We start from the raw sequence: 26,611 nt of genomic DNA on the forward strand, positions 1-26,611 counted from the left end.
ATAATTGAGATTGGATATCGGTCATAATTTCCTAATCGTGCACCCCTAGTGGGCAACTAGGCGATCACTGGCACACTGGCATAAGTGTGAGAGAGAGTATTTTCGGTTTAAAATAAACAATACAAAATATCGTCATAAGTCCCTCACATTTGTATGTAAATTACATTGCGGACTAGTAAAGAGGTGGGTCATGGGACTTAGGCCGAGAAGCCGAATCCGGTAGTTTTGGGAGGGTCTGAAGCTCAGTTTTTAAGTGACATTGAGATGTTGGAAAGCCAAGAGGTGCAAGTATAGTCAAAATGGCATTGAATGAGGGCTCCAGCAGCAAGAGTCTGGAGAGCGATTCAGTTGGTGTTGGCTAGACCGCACACTCCAATCGATGTGACCACTGACCTCATAATTAGAAGCACTTAATGTTTAAAGTCATTATTATTATGGCAAATGTTGTGGTTATCTGGTGCTGGTTTGTGGAGATTTTGAGTTCACATGACACACACACACACACACACACACACACACACACACACACACAGGCCGAACAGAAACGAAAGGTCACTGTGCCAGGTGTATTAGAAGAGAACTTGGAGGCGCGTCTGTTTTGGGACCAACATTAGCAGCACCAGGGACATCTTTTTGACACTGGCACCACAAAAACAAAACAGAAGGCATCATCAACATGCATTGAAATGGAGCTGTTCCATCTGGTGCCTAATGCATAACCAAAGAACCCTTCCCAGGTGGATGTGACCTCTTCCAGATTAACCGCTTTCAACTTGGCCTCAGTACAGTTTTGACGAAAACCACAAACAAAATAAAGACGAAGCTATGATGACTAAAACTATATATGACTATTTGACAATTTTGTCAACAAATAACTCAAATGTTAGGTATAGGAGGGACTGATGCAGATCTACAAGCTCACAACGCGTCGCAGTGAGTTTTTAGATAGATTCACGACGCCATCGAGGCCTGCCAAAATGCATTTTGGTCGACGAAAGCAATTGTAGATTTAATCGACTAAAACTAGACTAACACTAAAGCATTTCAGATGACAAACTAAATGGAATCTTATTCAAAGGACTATGACTACATTTGCTGTCAAAATCAACACCGCCTCACTATTTTGGGCACGTCATTATAGGAACCTTTTCAAAAGTAGTGAAAAGGTCTGGAAGCTCACGACACGCCACATGCATTGTGAACGCGTCTCTCGCGATGCGTATACCTAGCTCGCACGGCGATACCTCGAAGGCAAACGTTCGATATATCTTGCCTTAGTGTGTGCACACCTCGCTCGCTTGCAGGTCTCAAAACACACTTTGAAATCTCGTTGATGCATGTTTGTTTACCTGAAGACCTACAGTGCAAGTGCCCCTAAGGCAAGGTAGAATAAAAAAACTACTAAAACAGAGAAAGCTGGTGCGTGCGTGCGTGCGTGCGTGCGTGCGTGCGTGCGTGCGTGCGTGCGTGCGTGTGTGTGTGCATACTGTATGTCACTTTCACTTTATAGTCTCCTCTGACCTAGTTGTTGTCTTTTGTAAAGCTCCAGTGAGATGTAACGATACTGCCTGCGCCTCCTGTGTTGCCTTTATAACCCGTGACACTTTTCATATTTGTGTCTCTGCCCTGCGGTTTTTTGGGAAGGAGATAAAAGTCAAAGAAGCTGCCAAGGATATTCACAAACAAACGCAATGTGCAGCTTCCTTGACTTTTATTATATCTTCCTCCTTCACTTCTTTATCTGCAAGATCCCCCCACCAAAAAAATGCAGGGCAGAGACACAAATATAAAAAAGTGTCATGGGTTATCAACGGTGGTGGAAAGTACATTTACTTAAGTACTGTACTTACGTACAATTTTGAGGTTTTTACTATTTGTACTTTACTTGAGTATTTCCCATTTCCAATAATTTTACTTCTACTTACAACTCAGATCCAACTATGGTACTTTTACTCCACTACATTTATTTACTTTGTAAATGTGGATTATTATTTAAAAATAAATACAGTAACCACTTACAGACCTCTATACATTTGAAAATAGCCGATCTACAAGCTCACAATGAGTCGCGATGCGAGGCATTGTGTGCATTGTAGATCGGCTATTTTATATATTTAAATATTTGAACACTTTAAATGAGACATTCTGCATAGCGAGTACTTTCTACTTTTCGTACTTGAAGTACATTTTAATGCCAATACTTTTGTACAGTATTTACTCAAGTACCTTTTGAATTCCAGACTTTTACTTGTATTTCTACACTGCAGTATTGATACTTTTACTTTCCACCACTGGTTAATATCAAGGCAACGCATCAGGGTTACACAACGGCTATTCCGATGCTTCGCCATTCCGACTCGCCGCATTACTAACCCTGTCGCTAAGTTCCCTAACCCTAACCGCTATTGGAAGGACGGTGCGTCGGAATGCCAAGGGCTCTGTACTTGGTCTGGTCCTTTTTAACCTCTCCACCAAAACTGTGACACGTTGTGAGCTTAATGTGGATCTGCTGTCTTTGTGTAATGTTTACTAGTCGGTTCAAGTGGTTAAAGATGGAGTGCCGTGATTTTTTCCAGTTTTTCATGTGTTTATGAGGTGACATTAGACCCCTTGGTGTGGTTGTTACTGTATGTGCAATGATGTCTTCCCTTTGTATTTAGGGTTTCTTCCTGGAGCCTGAAACCTTGACAGTCAAACGTGCCAATGAAAAAAACAGGGATATAGTGACATCACAGTATCAACGCCTCCCCTAACTCCTCCCCCTGTATCATAGCTGTAGGTGTGGCTTCAGTTCAGGTGGATCACCACCCATCACCACCCACCAGGCAAACCAGGCATATTTAATTAACTGGTGGGCGTGTCCACATAAAACGACATTTTAACAAATTCTGTACACTTTTTTTGAAAAACTTCTTCCTCCTCCATGCTGTCATTCTAGCATTTGCTAGAACTCTGGAGACCCCATGCAGTCTCCAGTGTCCTGGAGGGTCATTCACCCTCTTCCACCTGGTGGTTGTTCCGAAGTCAAGTGGTGGGTTGAGAAAAATCTATCTATCATTTATTCCTGGAATTTATAGATAGAAGATAGATGTTATCCTGCTCTTAACTTTGCAGCCGTTTTCCTTCAATCCCAATGGCTGACACACATTTTTCAGGGGGTGGGGTCCCCACTACTTCAATATTAGTCCGATGAATAGACTGAGCCGGACTGCGGGCAGCTTGCATGCTGGGGACTCTCTCTGTTGGACCTACATATAAGGAGCAAGTGGATGATAAGAGAGGCTGGGGTTCAAGGCCACTAAGTCCCTCTGTCTGCTTTTCTTTGTCAACTTTCCTCTGCGTCTCTTGGAAGCAATAATTGAAAAATGGGGGGGACTCTTTGTGCGCAGGCTTAATAGAGCTGTCCTGCCCCTTGCTGCAAAGCGGGGTTAATAACTTTTTCCAGTTCCATTACCCCTTGAGATTGGCTTCAGGTGAGTAAAGAGAGGCTGCAGGGGGGGGGGGGGGGGGGGGGTGGGGGGGGAGGCTTCCCATGCAGCTTCTCTTATCTCCCCTCCCCCACTCTGGGAAACTCAGCTGACAATAATTTGCACGACCAATGATACATGCAAAGACACTTGTTCCTAATGAGTGAATATGTATTCTTGCATTTCATTGAGACACTTCAGCTCAGATTGACCATAGACTATTTATTGCAAAGCTATTGCATGTTAGTATGGCGGTGTGCCTCTGCTCATGTGATATCTCCGATAATCTGTGCACCGAGACACAGCTCTGATATCAACAACCCCCCAGAGCAGAGCCAAAGATACAATAATCCATGAACAACAATACACAGTAATAACACATCAACACATGATTCAACACAATGAATCTACACAATCGCAAACAATACAATAATACAATTTAATAATTCCATAACCCCTGGACTAAGAACTACAGGGAGGAGGGCGGGGAGGTGGTGGAAATTTCCAGGCAGGCACATGCTGAGCTGCTTGACAGCTCAGCATGGAGAATGAGTAGTGGGCTGAGGCTGCTAAAGTAGGCCACCTGAATCGCACTGTAGGAATGAGGGCGTGGCATGTGCGTGCGTGCGTGCGTGCGTGCGTGCGTGCGTGCGTGTCCCTCCTCGTGTCAGCAAGAGGATCATGGTACCGCTATATGCTCCACAAAACAAAAATGGAGCAACTTGACTGACAACCTTGTCAGCCCTCAAGTCAGTGTAATGAATGCTTTGGTAGCAGTGGTTACTTAATTCTCCCACAAGCACACGTTTAGATGTCGGGCAGTGATTTAGACATGCACAGTGCTTCTTGTCTGCTTGATGAAGACTCAGGGCCTTCAACAGAAAAGGTCTCTTGGGCGCTGGTTGAATAAGGAAGCTCAAGTTTGTAGCGTTAGCGTTGACATACAAGAAGGCAGGATTTGAAACGCATGCAGGGAATTTAAGTATATGAGTTAATTGTCCAGGAGTCATCCTCAACCACGTCCATTGCCAAAATGGATTAGCCATTACTTAGGCATTGCCGTGGCCTTTAGCGCAGCTCGAGGACGGTCCTCCATTTTCAAGTGCTGGACAAAATGTCACAATATCGTCTTTGTGCAGCAGTGCATTCAAACAGTGCATATCGATCTAGTAATAATTAAATTGTCTATGAGTGTGGATTTTGTTTTTCTTTTCATAATCTTTTATGTAATTGCTATTTACAATTTACAATTTAGGCATTTAGCAGACCCTCTTAATCCAGAGCGATTTGCAGTATGCAAGAACAAAAAACATGGTAATTCATCAAAACATAAAAATTGTCATCATGAATCCTACGTAAGATTAACACTTTCAGCGCCCCCTGGTGTTCATGTGAAATTACCACAGGCAGCCAGGCAATATCTGTGAATTCGCGCCAACTACTTCCGGCCCACACAGCCCAATACAGCAAGAGGAGGAGAAAAAAGTTTTACGAGCAGAAGCCGTCTTACATCTGAATGTTGGGCGGATTGGACTAAAACAACAACTTTAGAGTATTTTTCTGAGAAAACAAGCAGCAAAGAAACGACAATGAGTGGATCCTTATGGGAGGCGTGCGCATTGATCCTCATAATGGGAAGAACGTACTGTAGGTGCTGTCTAGCAGCCTGCTGGGCAGAACAAAAGGTTAGTGTTGAGCTTCGGCTGCTTGGAATGAAGGAAGGAAACTACACTAGAGTGCTATGTCTTACATAAAGTGCTATTTAAGTTACATAAGTTGAGCCTATGCATACGCCTGTAGGAGGTCGAGGCTAGGGCAAGTACTACGGCAAGTGCTAAGATGGAGTCTGAAGAGGTGCATTTTCAGACTGCGGCGTAAGATTGGGAGTGAATCTGTAGTTCTGATTGCAATGGGAAGTGCATTCCATAGTTTTGGAGCCAGAAGGGAGAAGAGTTTGGGAGGTGTGGAGCGTTGTCCCGGCGTTTTTAGCTAAGCTAGTTCCAGCTTCCCTGCGTCGGCTGATCGGAGCGCTCGGGAGGGTTTGTAGCGTACGATCATACTTGCAAGACATGGCGGTGCGGCGGTGCCGTTCCTTTGGTTGCTTTGAATGACAGCATCAGAGTTTTGTACTTGCCTGGTTTAAAACCAGGCGAGCTGCGCCTGCTGCGGCATTTTGGATCAATTGGAGTGCGCATGCCGGTAGGCCAGTAAGGAGGGAGTTACAATAAGTACAATAGTACAAGTTTTACATGACTGATGTCTGGATAATTGCCATATATTGTTTCTCCCACCTCAATATGTAGCAGTGTTTCTAATTAGCAAAAAGAATCATAGAAAAAACAAAAGGAAAATAAGAATAAGAATACATTGTCATTTACTGCAATTAGACTGCTAAGAGTTCTCTGTGGATCAAAACAAGTGTCTTTGCTGCGAGTTTATCCGTAAAGTAATTGGAAAAGTGGAAGGATTCACCACCAGGCTCAACTGTAATCAAAGCGGGATTAGCTTGGAACCACTGAACACCTGTTAAACAGCTAAATTATCAAGGGTGCAGATGATATGAATTCATTAGCATATCAATGCTATAACCAACCAAACCAGTCATGTGGCATTAATTGAAATGTGTTTGACCTGTATAACATAGCTTATCACTTTCCCTAAGACAATTGTGTAATGTTGTCACTAGACTTGCTTCTGTTATCAAAGCAGGGCCTCATTGATTAAAAATACCCCCTAGCTCCCCCCCCCCCCCCCCCCCCCCCCCCCTCCCTCTCTCCATGGTGCTTTTCTTTAAAGTATATGCTTTGATGTTCATATTCTGGTTAACGTTAAGTTAATTGATTCATACATGCAATTGACCACTTGAACCCTAGTAGCATCTCTATTCTGGGGGGATGCATTTGCAGAAAATGGCAGATCTACAAGCTCACAGGTTAACGCATTGGGGCGGTGGCGTGATGGAGTGGTTGGCAGCGTTCATCCGCTGTTTTGAGAATACTGAGATTCTTAACCACTCTTTAATTTCAAGTCATTATTTTTCATTTATGTATGACTTTATCAGGGAGAATCTGTCAGAATTTGGTGGTCACATCTTTTTCTTGTGTTATAAGCACCAGTGTTTCTTCATGGAAATGGGTGTAAGTAAACATGTGTTCGCAGCAGCCTCCAGACATGTGTAAAATAATGCATGCATTGAATCCAAACTCTCAGGAGCGTTCGGAATAAAGGGTTTATATGGTAACTAAATATATCCCTATTCAAACCGTATATACCACCCCTCCAAACACGAATACAAATGTATTCGTTTCAGACCGGAATGGAATATTTCTATTAGCCTACAATTGAGGTGTTTACATAAGCATCTATTCTTTTTTTTTTTCTTTTTACAGTTTTGTTTATTCAAGATTTCAGGGTATACAGTAAATCAAATAATATGACAGTATATGTGACACACCCATACGGAACATACCAAAGAGATAATGTACATATAAATGGACATAAGCATCTATTCTGAATGAGCAGTCATTCTGAATCTATCTGTCCATGTAAACGCAGCCACAGATAATTATTGTCAATCTGTCTGCTGGTATTGACTCTCTGCCTCGTGCTGCAGCGATGATGGTCCAGACATTTATCTGCCTCAAATTAGGCCGACACATAGCAGCAACCGCTGAATCGCTTTCGATAATTAACAGACCATCTTTGTTAAAATGAGCGTAATGGGCGATTTACTGGCTGGTTAACTCACGAATCGCAACACGGCCAGAGGAAAGACGCGAGAGGCTAAAATAATGTCTGTCTAGCCATGCATTCCGTTTGGTGGCTTTTAATTGTTTTTTTTTTAATTTTTATGTATAGCCCTGTCGAGTGAATAAAGGCTTGCTCTAGCCCATTTTGGGCGGGAACCCCTTTTGGTGTTAGCATTATGTTATGCTTTAGCTATTGAAAAATAGCAGATCTACAAGCTCATAGGTTGTAGGTCTGCTATTTTTGAAAAATCGTGAAAATGTGGCGCAAATCTTTGAATATATTCTTTCAGAGCAAACGTTTTTAACTAAAATCTTTGCTTCTGGGGGGTCCCTGGAACTACATATTTTCAGATGGGGGTCAGCGGCCAAATACAGATAATCTTGGGGCTCCTTGACATGAAAATGAAAATGTTTGAGAAACATGGGTTTTTCAGAAAACCGTCAGGATTTAGAAGACATTTGTAGAATCGTTCCCAGGTCTAAATGGGTTAAAGTGAGCTTGAAGCCTGTCCCGATGGGACCCCTCTTCTCCTGCATTCCGTTTCCTGTTTGTGATGATGAGAAATGGACAGCGTGGTCACTGCTCGCTCCCTGCCGTCATTCCCCAGTCTGGCATCGCCCCCTGGGTTGTTGGGCAGGGCTTGGCAGCCGTGTCATTTCCTCACATAACACGCGCTCTTGCCTCCTGCACCCGGCACGCTGAGAGAGAGTGGGGCCAAAAATTGGACCCAGCATGAGCAGAAATGTTGCACACGGTATAACAACATGCTGTCCAAACACACTAATCCAATGGTTCTACCATAGCACACATTTCTATCCTTTCAGTGCATTGGCACTCAATTTGTTTCTGTTTCTCTTTTTGATTTTCACAATCAGCCTATCGGCGGTTAGGTGTGGTACAGAAGAAGACTCATTATTGCACTGTACATGGCAATGGTACAAAAGTGTATAAAGGGTATAAAAGTTAATGATCATGATATCTGTGATACACTGGCAAGAATTATAGCTGCTCGCCTCCCTTCCCGTTGGACCCTGAACTTTGCCTCTTAGGAAACGTCACTGCTATCAGTGCAAATCTAAGAAGACACAATCAAATTGATAGAGGTTGCACTCGGGGTTGCTAGGAAATGTATTGCAATAACATGGAAGTCTGACCCCCCCCCCCCCCCCCCCCTCCTGCTCCTCTTGAGAAGATTACTTATCTTTTGAGACATTTGAGAGGGGTTTGGAACATTTTTGAAGATTTGGCAACCTTATTTGATACAGGTATGGACAATTTTTCCATATAATTCAATCAGATATGGTATAGGTTAGTTCTTTTCAGCTATCTCAGTCTAGATCTATTGCTTCTAGAAACTATAGGCCTACTTAATTTCTATAGATTAGATTTGTCTCTTCTTTTCTTATTTTTCCCCCTTTTTTGTATTTTCTGTATTTATTTGTATTATTATGCTTTAACTGTGCTGTCTTCTATGTGTGTGGGTTTGTATGTGGGAAGGGTTGTGTGTGTGTGTGTGTGGGGGGGGGTGATATGTGTATTTTGTGATATATATTTTTAAATAAAAACAAAATATTCAATATTCCCCAGCCCAACCAAGGAGGGGATAAGGGGGCCGAGCGTATAAGGGATGTGACCCAGTTAGAGAGAGAGAGAGAGAGAGAGAGAGAGAGAGAGAGAAGGGGTTAAAGAGGGACAGAGGGGGGAATGTGGAGCATTGCTATGGAAGATACGGCATGGCAGTCGATCGTCCTGCAGTGTGTGTGGGGAGTCGGGACCTGCTGGGCCATCTGGCAGGCCTGTAATTGGGTCGAGGTTTTACACCTGTGAGGCACTCCTCAGGAGAGATGGTTTTGGGAACCACGCAGGAGGAAAGCATCTCATCACCTTGTTGCTATGTGTGTGTGTGTGTGTGTGTGTGTGTGTGTGTGTGTGTGTGTGTGTGTGTGTGTGTGTGTGTGTGTGTGTGTGTGTGTGTGTGTGTGTGTGTGTGTGTGTGTGTGTGTGTGTGTGTGTGTGTGTGTGTGTGTGTGTGTGTGTGTGTGTGTGTGTGTGTGTGTGTGTGTGTGTGTGTGTGTGTGTGAGCTGTCTGCCCGTATTATCAGCTTCAAGCCGGCCTCTAGATAGTTATTTTGGTTTACGATGTTGATTTAAAATTCTCCAGCATTTGCTCTTTCTTGACATTCTAGCAGCTCCAGACCATGTTTTACTGAGGGTGCTGGAAGGGAGCTTGACCATTAACACCTTGAGGGCCCAGGCCTATTTAATCCATTAATAAAATGTGCCCATCATTTATAGACCACTTTTACCGGTGGACCGGAAGTTGTTGTGAATGTCTGTGTAGCAGCTAACAATAGCCACACCACTCTAGAGTCGATCGACAACAACGGGAGGTAAGAATAAATCTATCGCGACTAGCGACTGGACCGCGGAGCGCCGTCTAACACTTGATTTAGATCACGAGTTATGAACGTTTTAAGATTTTCGTTTTCGTCTGCTAAACAGGCAGGGAACATTTTCGATGACGTGTCACTGTTGTGCAACACCGAGGATTGGGCAACAAGCGCTCCTAGGCTGTGGAGCGATGCGACCGGTTTTGATATCATCAATCTCCGTCCTATTTATCAATCTCCGTCTCGGGCAACTGGCCGTGAACTTGAACTTGACGGTGATCTCCGTCTGGGGCCCTTAAACTGTTTTAATGGAGGTGCTATGTCCCGTGCACGCAAGCTGATTGTTTTTATTTTATTGTTTTATCCCTTAAAAGCACGTCTTTGGGTGGCTTTTTTGCGTTTTTCTCTCCTTTGGGGAGGTCTTACATTTATGTCACACCAGCAAACAAGCAGGATGAAATGAGGGAGAGTGTACTTAATGAAATAAGTAATTGAAAGCCTAAACAACTACACGCCAGGTCCATTCATACTCTTCCAGTAATTGTTCGGATTGCCTGCCATGAGACAGAGAGGGGGCAGTGGAAAAAAAAATTGGTTGAGCATTTCTATCCCCCACAACCCCAGCCCCCCCCCTACAAGCTGGGTACATTTGTTGCCTCACCCTGTATCACTCAGGTAGAAAGATGGGCTGCGCAGTGGAACAGGAGGAAGCAGGTGTTTTTGAGGAGAAAAAGGAGCCATTTTGAGTGAACACATTTCTCTATCTTACCGTTGGCAAACTCTGTGTGATATATTATTTACAGATGAGCTTGAAAGTGGAAGTGTGAAATTGCACAGCGATGACGGTCTAAAAGATAAAGGTACTTTCAAGTTTTCTGAATTCAAAAGGCAACTCCAAAATGACCATCCCTAAAGGCAGTGGACTGCCTCACGGATGCTCAAGATATACGTGAGAGTTGTCATTTTAAGCTTGAAATGAACCGGTGGTCATTAAAGGGTAAGACCACTTTTGTAGAGGTTTGGGTTGTGTAGTTACCTTGCCATGATGTAACTCCAAATGTGGACAAGAAATCAAAAATAATTTCTCCAGTGATTAGAAATTGATAATTCAAAATATGCTCCTCATTGACTTACATTGTACGCTGAAACAGCTCTCAAAGTCACTCTTTTAGTACGTAAACAAACACAAACAAAGTTGTTTCAGACAATATAGCGCAACACCAAAACTCATGTGGTTTTATTTCTTCATAAAAATGTTAACTTCCTGTTGATTTGTCCATTTTTATTCAGAAGAAAACCCGGACTGGATCCATGGATCCGGATCCAGATCTTCATATAGTAAAATCAACAGGAAGTTACCATTTTTATGAAGAAATAAAACCACATGAGTTTTGGTGTTGCTCTATATTGTCTGAAACAACTTTGTTTGTGTTTGTTTACGTACTAAAAGAGTGACTTTGAGAGCTGTTTCAGCGTACAATGTAAGTCAATGAGGAGCATATTTTGAATTATCAATTTCTAATCACTGGAGAAATTATTTTTGATTTCTTGTCCACATTTGGAGTTACATCATGGCAAGGTAACTACACAACCCAAACCTCTACAAAAGTGGTCTTACCCTTTAAGGTGCAAATGTATGCTAATGTAATGCTTTTTAGAATGTCAGTCAACAGACACCATGGGTGGTCCTGTCTGTCTGATAATTGTGTCTCCTTTGAAAAAGATTAAACATTATGTCGGCCTTACGCAGTTGCAAAGAGAAAGTTGCAGTATGCAAAGGGATACAGAAATGTAACTTGTTATACCCCAGAGAGATGGACAGAAGTTTGTAACATGCACCCCTAATGCTTCGTTCACACGGGCAGATGAGAGGGCCAAAGGACCAGAAGGAGTCATTCACACCACCAGGCTATGGGACACGGGGAGAACATGCAAACTCCACACAGAAAGGCCATTTTCGCCAACCCCACCTAGGGTATGGGCACTGATGACGCGGAGGAGAGAACACGCCCACAGCGTCCCCAGCGGAAATCGATCCCAGGACATTCTAGCTGTGAGGCGACATCGCTATACCGACCACTCCATCCATTGTCATTCTCATCTGAGAAGCTTTGCTTTGATTTGATTTTGATTTCTTTCTGTTCTCATTTCTCATACTTTTTTCAGTGTTTTTTCGTTTTTGTTCAGTTTGACGCTTGTTTTAATTGGCATTGGGTGTGTGTGAGACGGCTTCATAGCATGTCTTAAAATATCTGTTCACGGGAGAAGGGCAGAAGTGTTAAAATCACAGCTAGAGCAGAGCGATGCTATCATGCTTTCGCAGCTTGCTGTAATGCAGCTGACGACTGCTACCGAAGTGGTTGTGAATGCCACCTCGTGCTGGTCCCATACCGGTTGAACGCCAGCGATTAATGTAATGGTGAATCCAGGACCTACTAATATGTCAAAATAAATGTCTGGTCTGTCCGCACTGCGTCTACTTCACTGACTGCCATTGCAGAAATAAATCCACCATGAGTGAAACTGTAGTTGTTGAAAATTATGACAATGTTGTCTAAGATAACCTTGAAATAAATATCTGTACACTATGTCACATATTATTCTAACATGTCTAATTGACATGTAAGCAGCAGAACTCTCTCTCTCTTTTTATTAGGTTGTACTGAGAAGATACAGGTCTAGTTTGTTTAATAATTACAAAAAAAACAAAAACATATTGAAGGTTGTTCTCAGTATAGCTTGTACAAGACCTTCTTGTAAATGAATGCACGTATCTATCCAAGGTTGTACAATAAGAAAAGGGAAGCACTGTGCAGATTGTACAGTACAATAAGAAAAGGGAAGCACTGTGCAATAAACTTTGTCTCAATGGGAGCCAGAGGGAAAGCTCTGCAATACTAGTACAGTATGCCATTAACCTGAAATTGCCATGGTGACAGTAAGACACAAATTGCTACCTACAGTAAAACAGTGGACAGTAAATAGTTCCTGTCTGCAGTAGAGTTGTTTCCATGTTACACCAGATCCATGTTCCGGGGGAAAAAAAGAAAACACTCTATATTAATGATTATTATTAGAATATAGAGCTTGTTTTGCGCTTTTAACCCAAAAAAGGAGGGAAAAAAAGATATAAATTACAGCATGAGGCACTGGTTGGAATAACGAGTCCACACGCTATACATCCAACCAGGGAAACTCATAAGACACGGCCTGCTCACTCCTCATGCATTGAAGGAAGCACGATGAGCTCATTTTGGGGCTCTCCCCAGATTGGCAGAGGGAGAGTAATGCCCAGGATTACAGCTTAACTCACTCAGTGCCACAGGACGCCTTTGGACGCTTCCCCTATATTATAGGCAATTGGCACCTGGTGAAAAAAAATCATGGGTTAAAACTTAAAGGAAAAAAAAGTACAGTATGGGTATGATATTGTGATATTACTATTATCAGTACTATGTTCAAGTATGTTACTCTCGACTGCACAGCCTGTCGACTTCTGCAAAAATAAAAAGACAGATTTCGCTACTCACCAATACAAAGACGGTCCCTAGTGGGCATACTCTGAGCCCCCCACCACAGAAAAGATTTTGTTTCACTGGAAGAAAACATATGTTTTAGTTACTCCATCTGCGCCTTCTACAGATATTGTCAATAGAAAATTCCAATGACAAGATTTTTCCTTCCGGTGAAATATTTTCTTTTCTGGCCAAAAAGTGCATTTTATATGTGTGGCGGGGGGCTCAGAGTGCGTCCACTAGGGAAAATAGGCATTCGCCGCCACAAAACCGCCCTTTTCATTTTTGCAGAAGTGAACAGACATTTTTCATGCGGCGGCAGGAAGTCAAGAGTAACATAGTCTTAAGGAGAAGTCCTTAAAGGGCCACTTCAACACTTCTCTTCATGTAATTGGTCCTCACTAATGTTCATGATAAAATTCTTTTTTCTACTCAGTCTGTGTCTCATAGGATGTCTGTGGGCAGTTCAGAAACCTGTCCACCAGTGACGGTGAAAAAATGTAGTCTGCGAACATATTTCGTCATCTCTACACAGTGGAATCCTCCGTTTTGATTAATCTTGAGAGTGTACACATTTAACCACGTGAACCCTTAAGCGTTATTCATACTATTTCATACTATGACCACCGACCACCGAACTACAACATGGTGTCACTGAACCGCGGTGAAGAGCAAACCACCGCTTTCCCCAGGCCTTCTCTCTGTTTTTACTCACCACCTCTCCACGTTATTACAGCTCCGGTTGTCACCTCACCACCGAAAATCCAGACTATGAATAGGCCTTTACGGCTCTGTTTGGTCACAGGTTGTACAGTCACACAGAGGTCAATGAACACTGAGGATTGTACGCTAAATGTATGGCAGTATAATGGATACACGCCTGCCTTAAATGGGCATAAACCAATTTTGTAGTTAGTTTTCCTGTGCAGGTAAAAAAAGAAAGAAAATCAGACCCGTTTGAAGTGAGTGGTGCTGTGTGTGTGTGTGTGTGTGTGTGTGTGTGTGTGTGTGTGTGTGTGTGTGTGTGTGTGTGTGTGTGTGTGTGTGTGTGTGTGTGTGTGTGTGTGTGTGTGTGTGTGTGTGTGTGTGTGAGACAGTGACATAGAAGGTTAACAACATGGCAGTCTGCATAGGGTACCTTAACCGTTTGACCGCTACCATTATTCAATCCCTCCGCCGCGTCCTGCCAGGGTTTTATCGCGCATGACACTTACTTTGAAGTAATCCGTAATCGCATTTTACTATGAAACCATTCCGTGTGTGTTGACGAAGCTGGTGCTTGTTCTCTCGGTCGGTGGTGGAAAAAGTGGACCGCGAGTATCACAGCGCCTGCTACAGGCCGTTGAAAACGCTTGTCTGGGACAAAGCGACCCCTGCAATGTCGCTTCTGGAGATAAAGCCGTCTGAAAACAGAGCAGGCAATGTAAGTGGATGCGCGCATCTTCAAAATGGCCACGGCCATTGGCTCAGAAGCATAACAGAGCTAACGAACGGTAGCTTTTAATACGATCATATTAAAACATGCATTAAATAATACATCGCTGTTAAAACGGCTTTTCCGGGTGTGGCACCATACGCTATTCTACGTGTCTATGTTCCTGGCAGGCCTCGTGTTTTAATCTACACCGTGATGAAAGCAGCACAGCTGCTGCATTATGATTTATTATGGGCGTGTTAGGTTTAGGTTTTGCCAATGTTTAAGTTTTGACAATCCTGTTGACGACACTGTCAATGTTTACCCTTTGACACACCTGTAAATCTAACAAACCCTATACCCACTGAGCAATAGTCGGCTATTGGTGGATGGAAAGAATACTCACATTTGCCTAGGCTTAGCTTAGAGTAGCTGTTGTGTTAAGCATATTGTTGCTGTTTTTTAATGGTCTGTATAGACCGTCTATATACAGCTGTTGAAATGACGTCGTTTCAACGTCTAATCTAAGCCTAGACCGCTAAAGAAAGGTTATAATAACCCGGTTTTAGACGGCCATTTATAATTAATAATAATAATAATAATAATGCCTTTTCAACCATCTGTATAGTCTTTAACCTGTACCAGAAAATAAACTGCAAAAATAAGCCGATAAGCCATGGCCCTCTGAATGTGAACTTTGAGTCAAAGAGTGAGGGAGGATTGTGAGTGAACGGTGCCAGTCCACCATCATCTCCCTCTCCTCTCCTCTCCTCTCCTCTCCTCTCCTCTCCTCTCCTCTCCTCTCCTCTCCTCTCCTCTTCAACGGTTCAACCTGGACTCACTCCAGGTGATGTTTACTCAAGCTGAGCCAGCCCTGCAGCTGCTCACACCCTAACCGCCTCAGCTCACTCATCGCGACGAGTGTACAGAAAGCAGAGTCTCTCTGACGCACATCTGTCACAGCAGTGCAAATCTCACGTGCATTTTGTCTTCCTTTGTTCCTCCCTCTCTCTCTCTCTCTCTCTCTCTCTCTCTCTCTCTCTCTCTCTCTCTCTCTCTGTATCTCTCTCTCTCTGATCTGTACACGTATCTCTCTCTCTCTCTCTCTCTCTCTCTCTGTGTATCTCTCTCTCTCCCTCCTCCCCCAGCATCTTGCCTGGCTCGCCCACAGTGCCACCAGCGCCACCACCACCATGACTGAGAGTCGGAGGGAAGCCCTGGCAGCCGCCCCGGCGCCCACCGCCACCTCCGTGGCCGGAGCCAACAGCACGGAGGTGGCAGGCCCGGAGAACACGGAGGACTTCTCCAAGCTCAAGGACAAGTTCATGAACGAGCTCAACAAAATCCCACGTGAGTAATAATACTGTATGTTCTACTTTTCTCCTGCAGTGCCACACACACACACACACACACACACACACACACACACACACACCAGCAACGGTGACTCTGACTCATACTGTACCGCTTCTGCGTAGATGCTTTTCGTAAATTTGTACCAAATAAAAAAATAAAATATCGTCCATTAATTTACGCATATATATTTACAAATGACATCTTTACAGGGAAACTATGAATAGCATTTTATAGATATGTTCAGTGGTGGAAAGTAAATAAGTAGTAGAAGTATAGGCTACTGTACTACTTACTGTACGGTATTTACACTTTGAGTATTTCCTATTTCCAAAACTATTTCTTCTACTCCACTATACATCTCGGAGGCAAATATGTACTTTTACTCCACTACAATTATTGGAAAGTTACTAGTTACGTCCATTTGAAAATAGACAATCTACAATCTCCCAATGTGTTGCGAAATAAATAAAATCATCCTAATCCTAAACTTGAGTTTTAAACACTAACCTGACAAACACAAAATAAAGTGACAACCAAATACCAAACCCTATTATTCTCTACTCTAATTTAATCTAACAAAATATGGCATAATACAAAAAGCAGGCTTCTGTGGCCCAGTGCTTTGACATATAACAAAATGACTAAAGGTAAAGGTTAAAGCATAAGGCAAAACACACTAACTCAAATGACACAAAGTGTGTTTGTGGGTGGACAGCACTGTCAGAGACCACAGGTGTTTCACTTTCAAAAAAACTTTTGGTCATTATATCGTTTACTCAGGCTTATGTAAACACCACAGACAGTGTTTAAGTTGCTTGATTCAGTATTTAGATATTTGATATTAATTTTAGCTGACCCTCCCCCTTCCTATACACACCCATTGTAACTTCAAACTCCAGGTGTTTCACTTTAAAAAAAAAGCTTTTGGTCATTATATCGTTTACTCAGGCTTATGTAAACACCACAGACAGTTTTTAAGTTGCTAGATTCAGTATTTAGATTTTTGATATTAATTTTTAGCTGCCCCGCCCCCTTCCTATACACACCCATTGTAACTTCAAACTCCATTTTAACCATGATAGATTCACCGAAAACACCCGTCCTTTTTTCTGGTGACTGATATTGTCCTTCTAGTACGTGAGGGGGGGCGTGGTTTTTCATTTACTGTTTTCATTTATTTTTTAAATACTGTTTTTGGAAAAGAATGAGGAGGAGGACTACTCTGCTGTGCGATGGAGGAGACATCAAAATGAATTATTAAAAATAAATGAAAACAGTAAATGAAAAACCACGCCCCTCACGTATTAGAAGGACAGTATCCGTCAACAGAAAAAAGGACGGGTGTTTTCGATGAATCTATCATGATTAAAGTTACAATGGGTTTGTATAGGAAGGGGCAGCTGAAATTAATGTCAAATATCTAAATACTGAATCGAGCAACTTAAAAACTGTCTGGGGTGTTCACATAAGCCTGAGTAGGCGATGAAATGACCAAAAGTTTTTTTGAAAGTGAAATATCCCTTTAAATAGTCTTCTCCAACCAATCACCAGAAGCAAGGGTAGGCTTAATTGGCAGCCAGCAATCAGATGATGATCGACAGCACCTGGAATAAACTCACACACCAAACCCACACTGACACAAAACCCCCACACACACTGCCACACAATCACACCATACTCATACCCGTAAAACAACTTATAAGTAAATAAAACATGCGAGTACCTTTTCCGCCACTGGATATGTTTGCGATTGTTCACCTGTGCCTTCCACCTAACTGTCTCAGCAGCAGCGTGCTGCACATGTCACAGAATATAACATCCACGGAAACATGAATGTCAAGCACCGAGAGCGTATTCATTTCAGGGTGACTTGCAGTGTTCATCTAAACTCCTAAATATAGATACGGATACGGGTGACAGGTTTGTTGTCGAAGTAACTCTGACATCTCACATCTCGCACCCATGGAAGAGAGCGCTATTGCTTTAGTGGCGATGCAAATAAGTGACAGCGTCGTATACGCCTCACAGAGATTTATAGTGCTGGGATATTGGAAAGGATTTCCTCCTTCCATCTGGGAAGCAAGCAGCGTGTTTGTTTACCATGTAAAGTGCAGTTTCTCTTAATATTCAGATTGTGGCGAGCTGTCAGGAGCTTTGTCAACGGTCTGTGAGGAAGGACTGGCCAGTTTACAGAATTCAAAAGAGCAGGATATGGAAATGAGTAACTAGAAATCTGTCTGCCCTTGTGTCTCTCAGACCTGATCAGACTCTATATATTGTTTTGTTTTTCAGTAGAAATGAGTTCCTTGTTTGAATTTCCTCCTGCAATTATGTGGCATTTAATGTAGTATATAAAACAAAGTAGGCCTACATTTAAAACCCCTAAAACAGAAACGGTGTGCAGACTTTCTCCTTTTTCAGTTTATTTATTTTGTTCGAGCTCCTGTTGAATTTACTGGGATGTGCGTCACTAAGGTGTTTTGAGCACCCATCCCATTAGCTGTTTTTGGATTAAGATGGAGAAGAAAAACTAAAACATAATGGCTGCATTAGGTGAGTCATTTCTTTGGATGGACAACATCCACTCAAGAGAGTCACCCTAACCGCACGCAATGCCACGTGTCGGACCAAACACCTTTTCTCTATGGCTCAAAACAGCTGGAATGACAAAATATTGTTCTATAAGCCTTCTATGGTAAGTACAATACATGTACTGTGTGACATTCTTAATGAATACTTAATGAATCAATTAGCAGCTTATTCTCAATTTCCTATATTTATTTACTTTTTTTTTTAACAGTGTGTGTGACTGACTGGAGCCAAATTGTTTTCCATATAGCTTCTGATTGATGATTATTCATTAACGGCATTAACGGCACACAAATTGTTGTGTATTCTACAGCATTACTGCATTTATTTTAGACTGTATGGGCCTATAGAATACAATAACAATATTTGTCATTCCTGATGCTTTGATGTGTAGAGATATTAGGCCTACCTGAGAATCATAGATTCCAAGTCCCTGGGTAAAACATGGTATCAAATAAGTATTCCCTTATTGTCTCCACCAGGCCAAAAGGCATGGCCGAGACTAGGTTTGGAACCTGTCCGTCCGTCTGTCCATCCGCCCGTCCGTCATCCATCGTTGCGGTCGTTCTATAGTGATCTGGCAGAGACCTGTGCTCTGATAAGCAGTCATTTTGTTGGCATTTTACAGTATTATTAGATCAGAATTAGAAGTGACTCACAACTTGCCATTTTGGCAAATGTTTTGGAGGCGCTACCCACACGTTTAGCTGTGTTGCTGATTCCACAAATGCCCGATCCTTATACAATATACCCTTCAGATGTGCTCCGCATATTTTACGATCATCCTTTTCCACAAGGCACTTGCTTGCATCTCTCTCGCTGTTGTATTCAAAGTAATCCCATATTGGACTTCGTCTCTTTCTTCCAACTTTTGCCATTTTTCAAAGTAACGTGCAGCCAGTTTCAGGCAGTACTAGCATGGTGCAGAATGTAAACAAGCAATGTAAAACGTAGCTACATGCTGCCGTACAGGGCTGAAGTATATCGTGTTGGAGTATATTATAAATGACCGAAAGGCATATAAAACTAAGGGTATTTTGTCTATAATTTCAGTTAGTTTTAGTTAGTTTTGTGAACACAGAAATACAGTTTCAGTTTAATTATCGTTTTTCTTTAGTTTTTCTTTAGTTTCAGTTAACTGAAATGTTTTTTAATTCTAGTTTTCTTTTTTTAGTTCGTTTTAGTTAACTATTATAACCTTGACATGCACACGCACACACACACACGCAAACACACACACACACACACACACACACACACACACACACACACACACACACACACACACACACACACACACACACACACACACACACACACACACACACACACACACACACAGTGAGAGTGCATATGTCTTTCTAATAATCACATTGAAGAGAGAGGTGGCCTCGGAGAGAGCAGTGTATATTCCCCATGCATGCATGCATGGAGCTAACCTGACTCCGCCAGATGGGGCAGCAGAGAGTACACTGGGTTCCCCCCTCCTGCTCCCATCTGGGAACTCTCAGGCAGACTTGATGCTCCGGGATCAAGGCATACACAGTGCTGCCTTGATCCCGCCTCTAGCTGCCGCTGATTGGCCAGGCCGTTTTGTGGCCGGGCATCAAGTCTGCCTGAGAGTTCCCAGATGGGAGCAGGAGGGTGGAACCCAGTGTACTCTCTGCTGCCCCATCTGGCGGAGTCAGGTTAGCATGCAGCAGCAAGGCTCTCTAAACACCTCAGGCTTTTTTGGCTTCCTCTGAACCATCAGTCTGTTAGTTTTATATACTATAGCTGCCTATAACTGCTGGCTGCCACAGTCATTTACCTCCAAATAGCACAGACACAGTTTTGACATTAATGTGAGATTTTGTGTGTGTGTGTGTGTGTGTGTGTGTGTGTGTGTGTGTGTGTGTGTGTGTGTGTGTGTGTGTGTGTGTGTGTGTGTGTGTGTGTGTGTGTGTGTGTGTGTGTGTGTGTGTGTGTGTGTGTGTGTGTGTGTGTGTGTGTGTGTGTGTGGACTGTTGTGAGAGCGTGCCCTTTGAAGCAGCCAACGTTCCTCAAACGTTATGTTAATTTGACCCTGGAGACATTTCTTTGGTGTTCTGCCTCTGTGAAGCTGTGACTAAAAGTATATATATATATATATATATATATATATATATATATACTGTATATATATATATACACATATAATAAATAGAGAGTTGTTATTGTGTCTCAGTGTGAGACCGTGCACTACTAAACTCTTGACCCTGGCAGTGGTGGAAAGTAACTAAGTATACATTTACTCAAGTACTGTACTTTTAAGTAACATTTTAATTTTCAATACTTTTTACTTCTACCCTACTACATCTCGGATCCAAATGTTGTTGCTCCACTACTTTTATTTGCGGTGGTTAACATACATTTAGCATTTCAGCAATGTATAGCCTACATTTCGTCAATTTTGAAAATAGCTGATCTACAAGTTCACAATGTGTCGCGATGCTGCAGCTCCCTCCCTTAGTTTCCTCTAAAGTGAGGTTGCTTTACGTGTAGCGTTTAAGTTATATATCACCATGGATCGTTTGGTGACGTTGATTAATAATTAGGTTTTATTCATCGCAGCCAGCTGGGTTAACGAGACTCGGTGCAACATGACGAAACCCTATCGCTTCGTTCAGCTATAGGCTATCGTGTGATAATCCGATTGATTTTATAAAACATTTATGCATATGGCAACTTGGCAAGTTAACTGGTGGTTAGTAGCTTGTTTGGTGCGCAAACGTCTCACACCGTTCACTGTTCTCTCCACTGTACTGCCTGCGCGCAGTGCAGGACTGCGGGGCGGGGCTGCATGCATGCTGCTCTGGCCTCGTACACACATGCCGGACGGACATGATCTGTTCTGTCTGTGTTTCATGTGCCGCCTCAGGCTCAATGCTTTTCCAATGGAAGTCACGTGGTTTGACATGTGTGTACGAGGCCTCCGAGTCTGAAATGCCAGTGCGATGCGACCCCCGCCACCAGTCCTCCTGTCACAAGTGAATCGCCTAGCGCAGCCCTCTTCATAATAAATACATATAGGCTACATGTAGCCCTGGTCCAGCGAGTCTCTCTCTGACGCCCTGTGGAAGTCCCTTCCGCAGCCCTCTATCGATTTTCTCACTCCCGTGCGAGTGTTTACAATTCCCAGCAAATAAACAAAACAACGTAACTACTCACCGAAACAAAGCCTGCTAGACCTCCCAGCTTCTCTCTAAAATGCACTATATAAAATGAATCCAACCAGATCGGCGCAGGCAAAACCCGGAAATGCCGTAGTAGAAGAAATGACTCTGCCTGGTCTGTCAGGGTACATTGCGTTAGAGAGAAGCTGGGGACCTGAGATGCTTCCCAGCTTCGATAATAGACTTTTACCAAGGTCTAGCAGGCTTTGTGTCGGTGAGTAGTTACGTCGTTTTGTTTATTTGCTGGGAATTGTAAACACTCGCACGGGAGTGAGAAAATCGCTAGAGGGCTGCGGAAGGGACTTCCACAGGGCGTCAGAGAGAGACAGTGCTGCACTGTTGCCTGCTAATGAGAGAGAGAGAGAGAGAGAGAGAGATAGAGGGGGGCAGTGGGAGAGGGGAGTTGCACCACTCAGTTCACACGGGTGTGATTTTTATTATGCACTCACATTGTATCATGTAAATTAGTCTGCTGTACTATGCACTTTATGCTCTTCTCTCTATCTTTTTTTTTATCCGATGATTTTCCAACCCATTTTTTCATCCAGTGTCAATTATCTAATGTAATCATGGGCGCTACACTCCCTCTGCCAACCTGGGGAGAGCAACGACTTACCTCATGCTTCCTCCTATGCATGAGGAATCCAAGTCTGCTTCTTTTCACCTGACACGGGGGGGGGGGGGGGGGGGGGGTTCCCCTGGTTGGACGTAGCGGGTGGAATTAACACGTTAATCCAACCAGTTCCTTTCCCCTCCATCAGGCGCCCCGGATGGCCAGGGGGAGGCAGTATAGAGACCAGGATTTTCACCCACCTTACTTGTAATGTGTTGTGATCATGTGACAATAAATATTCTGATTTCTGAGAGAGCTACAGTATAGCCCCAGCCCCAACAATAGCAGTAACCAAATATCCCAGTTAGATGTATAAAAGAGTATCTGCAGTGTCCTGCTTGTAACAAATTGGTGCTGTAGCTTGCTGTCCAGATGGACTTTATCTATTAGCAGATGAGCAGCTGCATGGAATATGCTAAAAATTTACCAACAATCTGCTGTATCTTCAGATGTCATTTAACTGGACTGATTAGATACGTAGTATCTCCAAATCAGCAGCTTGTTTTCGTTAACAAGTCCTATTTTGAAGTAAAATGGATCATTTTTACATCAATCGTTACAATTACTGCGTTTTCATGTATGGATGGCTGCTTATTTCTGTATAGAGGGTATGCGCATGCTTAAAGTGAATGGCATCAAGTGGCAAATCGAGTGGCAAAGCAACATGCAAAGTGAGTTTAACATTGTTTAATGCAATCAGACAGGACTTTTCTGTTTGGATGCATGGGTTGTCATGGCCAGAAAGTAGTTTTTTGCCACTCAGTAGACATTCTTGCATAACTTCCGGTTTTGATGATGATGTCAAGCGCATACCCTCTATTGGCGCAAGTTAGAATACTAACAAAATGCCGTAAATGAGGGTTGAATGAATGAAGTACATGTTTAATTTATTTTGTGTGGGTCACACAATGACAGTATCAATGGCGTGTCAATGCTCCATGCTGAGGTTTTCATAAAAGAAAATGTAAAATCGCTCCACACGTCACTCCACACGTCCCAAACTCTTCTCCCTTCTGGCTCCCTGCAAGCTATGGAATGAACTGCCCATTGCAATTAGAACTACAGACTCACTCCCAATCTTCCATCGTAGTCTGAAAACTCACCTCTTCAGACTCCACCTTAGCCTATAGCACTTGATGTATGCAAAGGCTAAAATATGTCATTTAAATATCTATGTAGAGTTTGTAGACATAGCATTCTATAGTCACGTGTATACTTTAGTTTCATTGTACAGATAATCTAGTGAATCTACTGTTAGATGTTCTTAGTTTAATTATGATCCTAGATGACTATTTCTAAGCATTTGATGTATTACCTTGTGTTGTTCTTTCTTTACTGTAAATCGCTCTGGATTAAGAGCGTCTGCTAAAAATTCCTAAATTGTAATACACCCTATTCCAGTCTTGCATCAGATACATTTTAGTCAGCGTTTGGATAAAGAGCATGCAGGGTTCCAGACAGAGCTTCAAGCACATTCATCAGGAGGCTGTTTCTCAGGGGGAGTGCATGGTACTTAAGCCTGAGCCAAAAGGCTCCCCTGCTGTGTCCTTGAAGACGCTGGGACGAAGAGACAGTGTTTAGCTGCCACTGGTTGCTATTCACAGCCCCTGAAGCAAAGGTGTCTCATTGTCTGGTATGGAGAAGAGAGCCGGCACATTTGGCCGACGCTGTGCCATGATGGTTTTGTGACGATGACGACGTACAGTAGCATGCAGAAATATGACTAGAGCAGTGGGTTTTTTTAACCCTTTTCATATCAGGGTCCATTATTTATAAGGCATTTGAGCCATGGACCACCGTTTGATGAGATTTGGCCTCTCAGACCCAAAACAAATGTTTTGTCGTCGGATTGGATTTTGGCCACAATTCCATGCTGTATTGATGTTGGTAGGAGAGATATACGTTGATCAACACTCGTTGATCAAAATAACAATTATTCTACATTCTCTAATTGTGTAGATTTCTTGTAACTTAAATAATGCAGATGTTTAACAATGATTTAACTCTTGGTCCATTTGATTTCATTTTACGCTCTCAAGAGTGACAACAAAGCTGAGGAAGGCCCATCTGGCTGAAACGCATCCGTTGTCTGTTGGTCAGAGTTAAATCAACCATGTGAAAAGGAAATGTATTGTGTGCTGGCGATTCCTTTGTTGTTTGATTGCCGCTAATTGTTTGATCCAGTGTTCCGCCGCTGCATAATACGACATTCCCGCTATTTGTTTTATGTGTCTAAATCGCCCTATTTTAAAAATTAAAAAGAAAGTCCGTCTCTGCCGCGGAGCAGGGGGAGAGAGCTTCATGTTATGATCTCGAAACCGGAAATCGACACATTCGCTGGGCTGCTAGGGCTTCTGATCTGGCTTGTGGCGTACCAAGATGGCGGGTGGTGCGATTGATCGCAAGACACCAGGGAACCTATTTTAAGCGGATTTTCGCCGATCAAAAGCCCAGATACTTCAGCGTATGATCTAAAGGTAATAAAACAATCTAGGCAGCGTAGAATATTTGATTAAAATGCGGGTAAATCGATTTCGCAGTAGAACTGTTAATACTCTTCGAATTTGGAGTGTTGCAGGTTGTCTGCTTCTGCAAATTTTCCTCCTCACTCTCAACAGTTTAAGATCTAATAAGGGTCCATTTGGTTACCAACTCTCCATCATTTAGCTGGGGACCACCTGGAACCCCCTCAAGGACCACTGCTGGTCCCCGTGCCACTGGTTGAAAACCACTGGACTAGAGCATTCGCAAACACCTTCCGCTTCTAGCTTCACATGCTGACATTATTTTCTCTCTCTCTCTCTCCTCTCTCTCTCTCTTCTAAATCTCTTCTAAATATCTGAAACACTTTACTTGTAAGTTGTACTTTTGGTGGCAAAAGTGCTCAACCTGCCTTGACCCCCTCTCTCTTCTTCCCTGGTTTTTTTCTTGGAAAAATGACACGATGGCAACTGCACAAAAACACATTTCACCCATGCACTTTTTACTTGTAAAACTGTGATGTGACAATCTCTCTCTCTCTCTCTCTCTCTCTCTCTCTCTCTCTCTCTCTCTCTCTCTAGGCACACTGTAATTGCTTTCATTGCTTTCTGGGACTCAGGTTCCCTTAATTAAGGAACACACAAAAGTGTCTTTCATTGAACAGTTAAATACATTGATTTCTACAGCAGTTGGCCGAACGCCATTTAATCAGACTGTAATACAACAAAACATTGACATAAGCGTTTTCCGTGCTAGGCCAAACAAGTCATCACAAAAGTCATTACAGCCAATCACTTTTGGCGTCTTCACTTTTCTGCCTCACTTTTATCTATAATATTTACTTTGCTCAGCCAATCAAATCATCGCTATGGGGTGATCAGCCCACAAGCCAATGTTTGTGTTCACACAAACCCGGAAAGCTGGGCATAGGAGGGGCAAGTGCCCCTTAAACTAGATCTAACATACAGTATGTACAATACTGTACAAAACAATCACCCCCGTGTTAACCCATTTTGACCTGAGGACGATTCTACAATGTCTTCTAAATCCTGACAGTTTTCTGAAAAACCCATGTTTCTGTATGTCAGTCGTTCTCAAACATTTTCATATCGCCGACCACCATCTGAAAATATGTTGAAATAATATATATTCAAAGATTTGAGGCACATTTTCACGATAAAAAAGCAGATCTACAAGCTCGTAGCGTGGCACAAGGTGCAGCGCTATGAGCTTGTAGATCTGCTATTTTTCAACAGCTAAAGTATAACATAATGCTTAAAACACCAAAAGAGGTTCCCGCCCAGAATGGGTGAAGTGAGGGGTGCTCTTATCATCATACATCATCGCATTCCGGCCAATCACAATTGGTGTCCTCACTTTTTATCCTCAAGTCCAATCCGGCTAATCACTTGTGGCGTCCTCACTTTTCTGTCCTCACCTTTTATCCTCAATACGTACACTGCTCAGCCAATCAAATCATTGCTATGGGGTTCTCACAGCCAATCAAATCATCGCTATGGGGTGCTCAACCAATCAAATCATCGCTATGGGGTGATCAGCCAATCAAATCAGCACAAATGTGGTACACACAAATACACAAAGCTGGGCATGGGAGGGGCTAGCACCCCTCAAAAAAGCTAGATGTAACATACCATAGCGGCGCCTATATGTACAATGCTGTTGGGCGTTGTAAAACAAATCACACCCATGTGAACTAAGTGAGGGGCGGCGCTCTCATCAATCATACATCATCATACATCATCGCATTCAGGGCCAATCACAATTTGCGTCCTCAGTTTTCCGTCTTCACTTTTATGATCTTCAATGTTTGTGTTTACCCAA

The 26,611-nt window shown here is 42.8% G+C and overlaps 1 protein-coding gene across 1 annotated transcript in view; it reads left to right on the top strand.

The window, feature by feature from the left end:
• Positions 1 to 26,611, top strand: part of syt1a (synaptotagmin Ia) — a 157,055-nt gene that overhangs the window by 65,990 nt on the left and 64,454 nt on the right. The window contains exon 2 of the mRNA XM_079493804.1: positions 15,685 to 15,886. Within this exon, the coding sequence (XP_079349930.1) occupies positions 15,730 to 15,886 (157 nt within the window). The 5' untranslated portion in view covers positions 15,685 to 15,729. The remainder of the gene's footprint in view (positions 1 to 15,684; positions 15,887 to 26,611) is intronic.

Source organism: Electrona antarctica (genome assembly GCF_951216825.1).
Source record: "Electrona antarctica genome assembly, chromosome: 23".
NCBI lineage: Eukaryota > Metazoa > Chordata > Actinopteri > Myctophiformes > Myctophidae > Electrona > Electrona antarctica.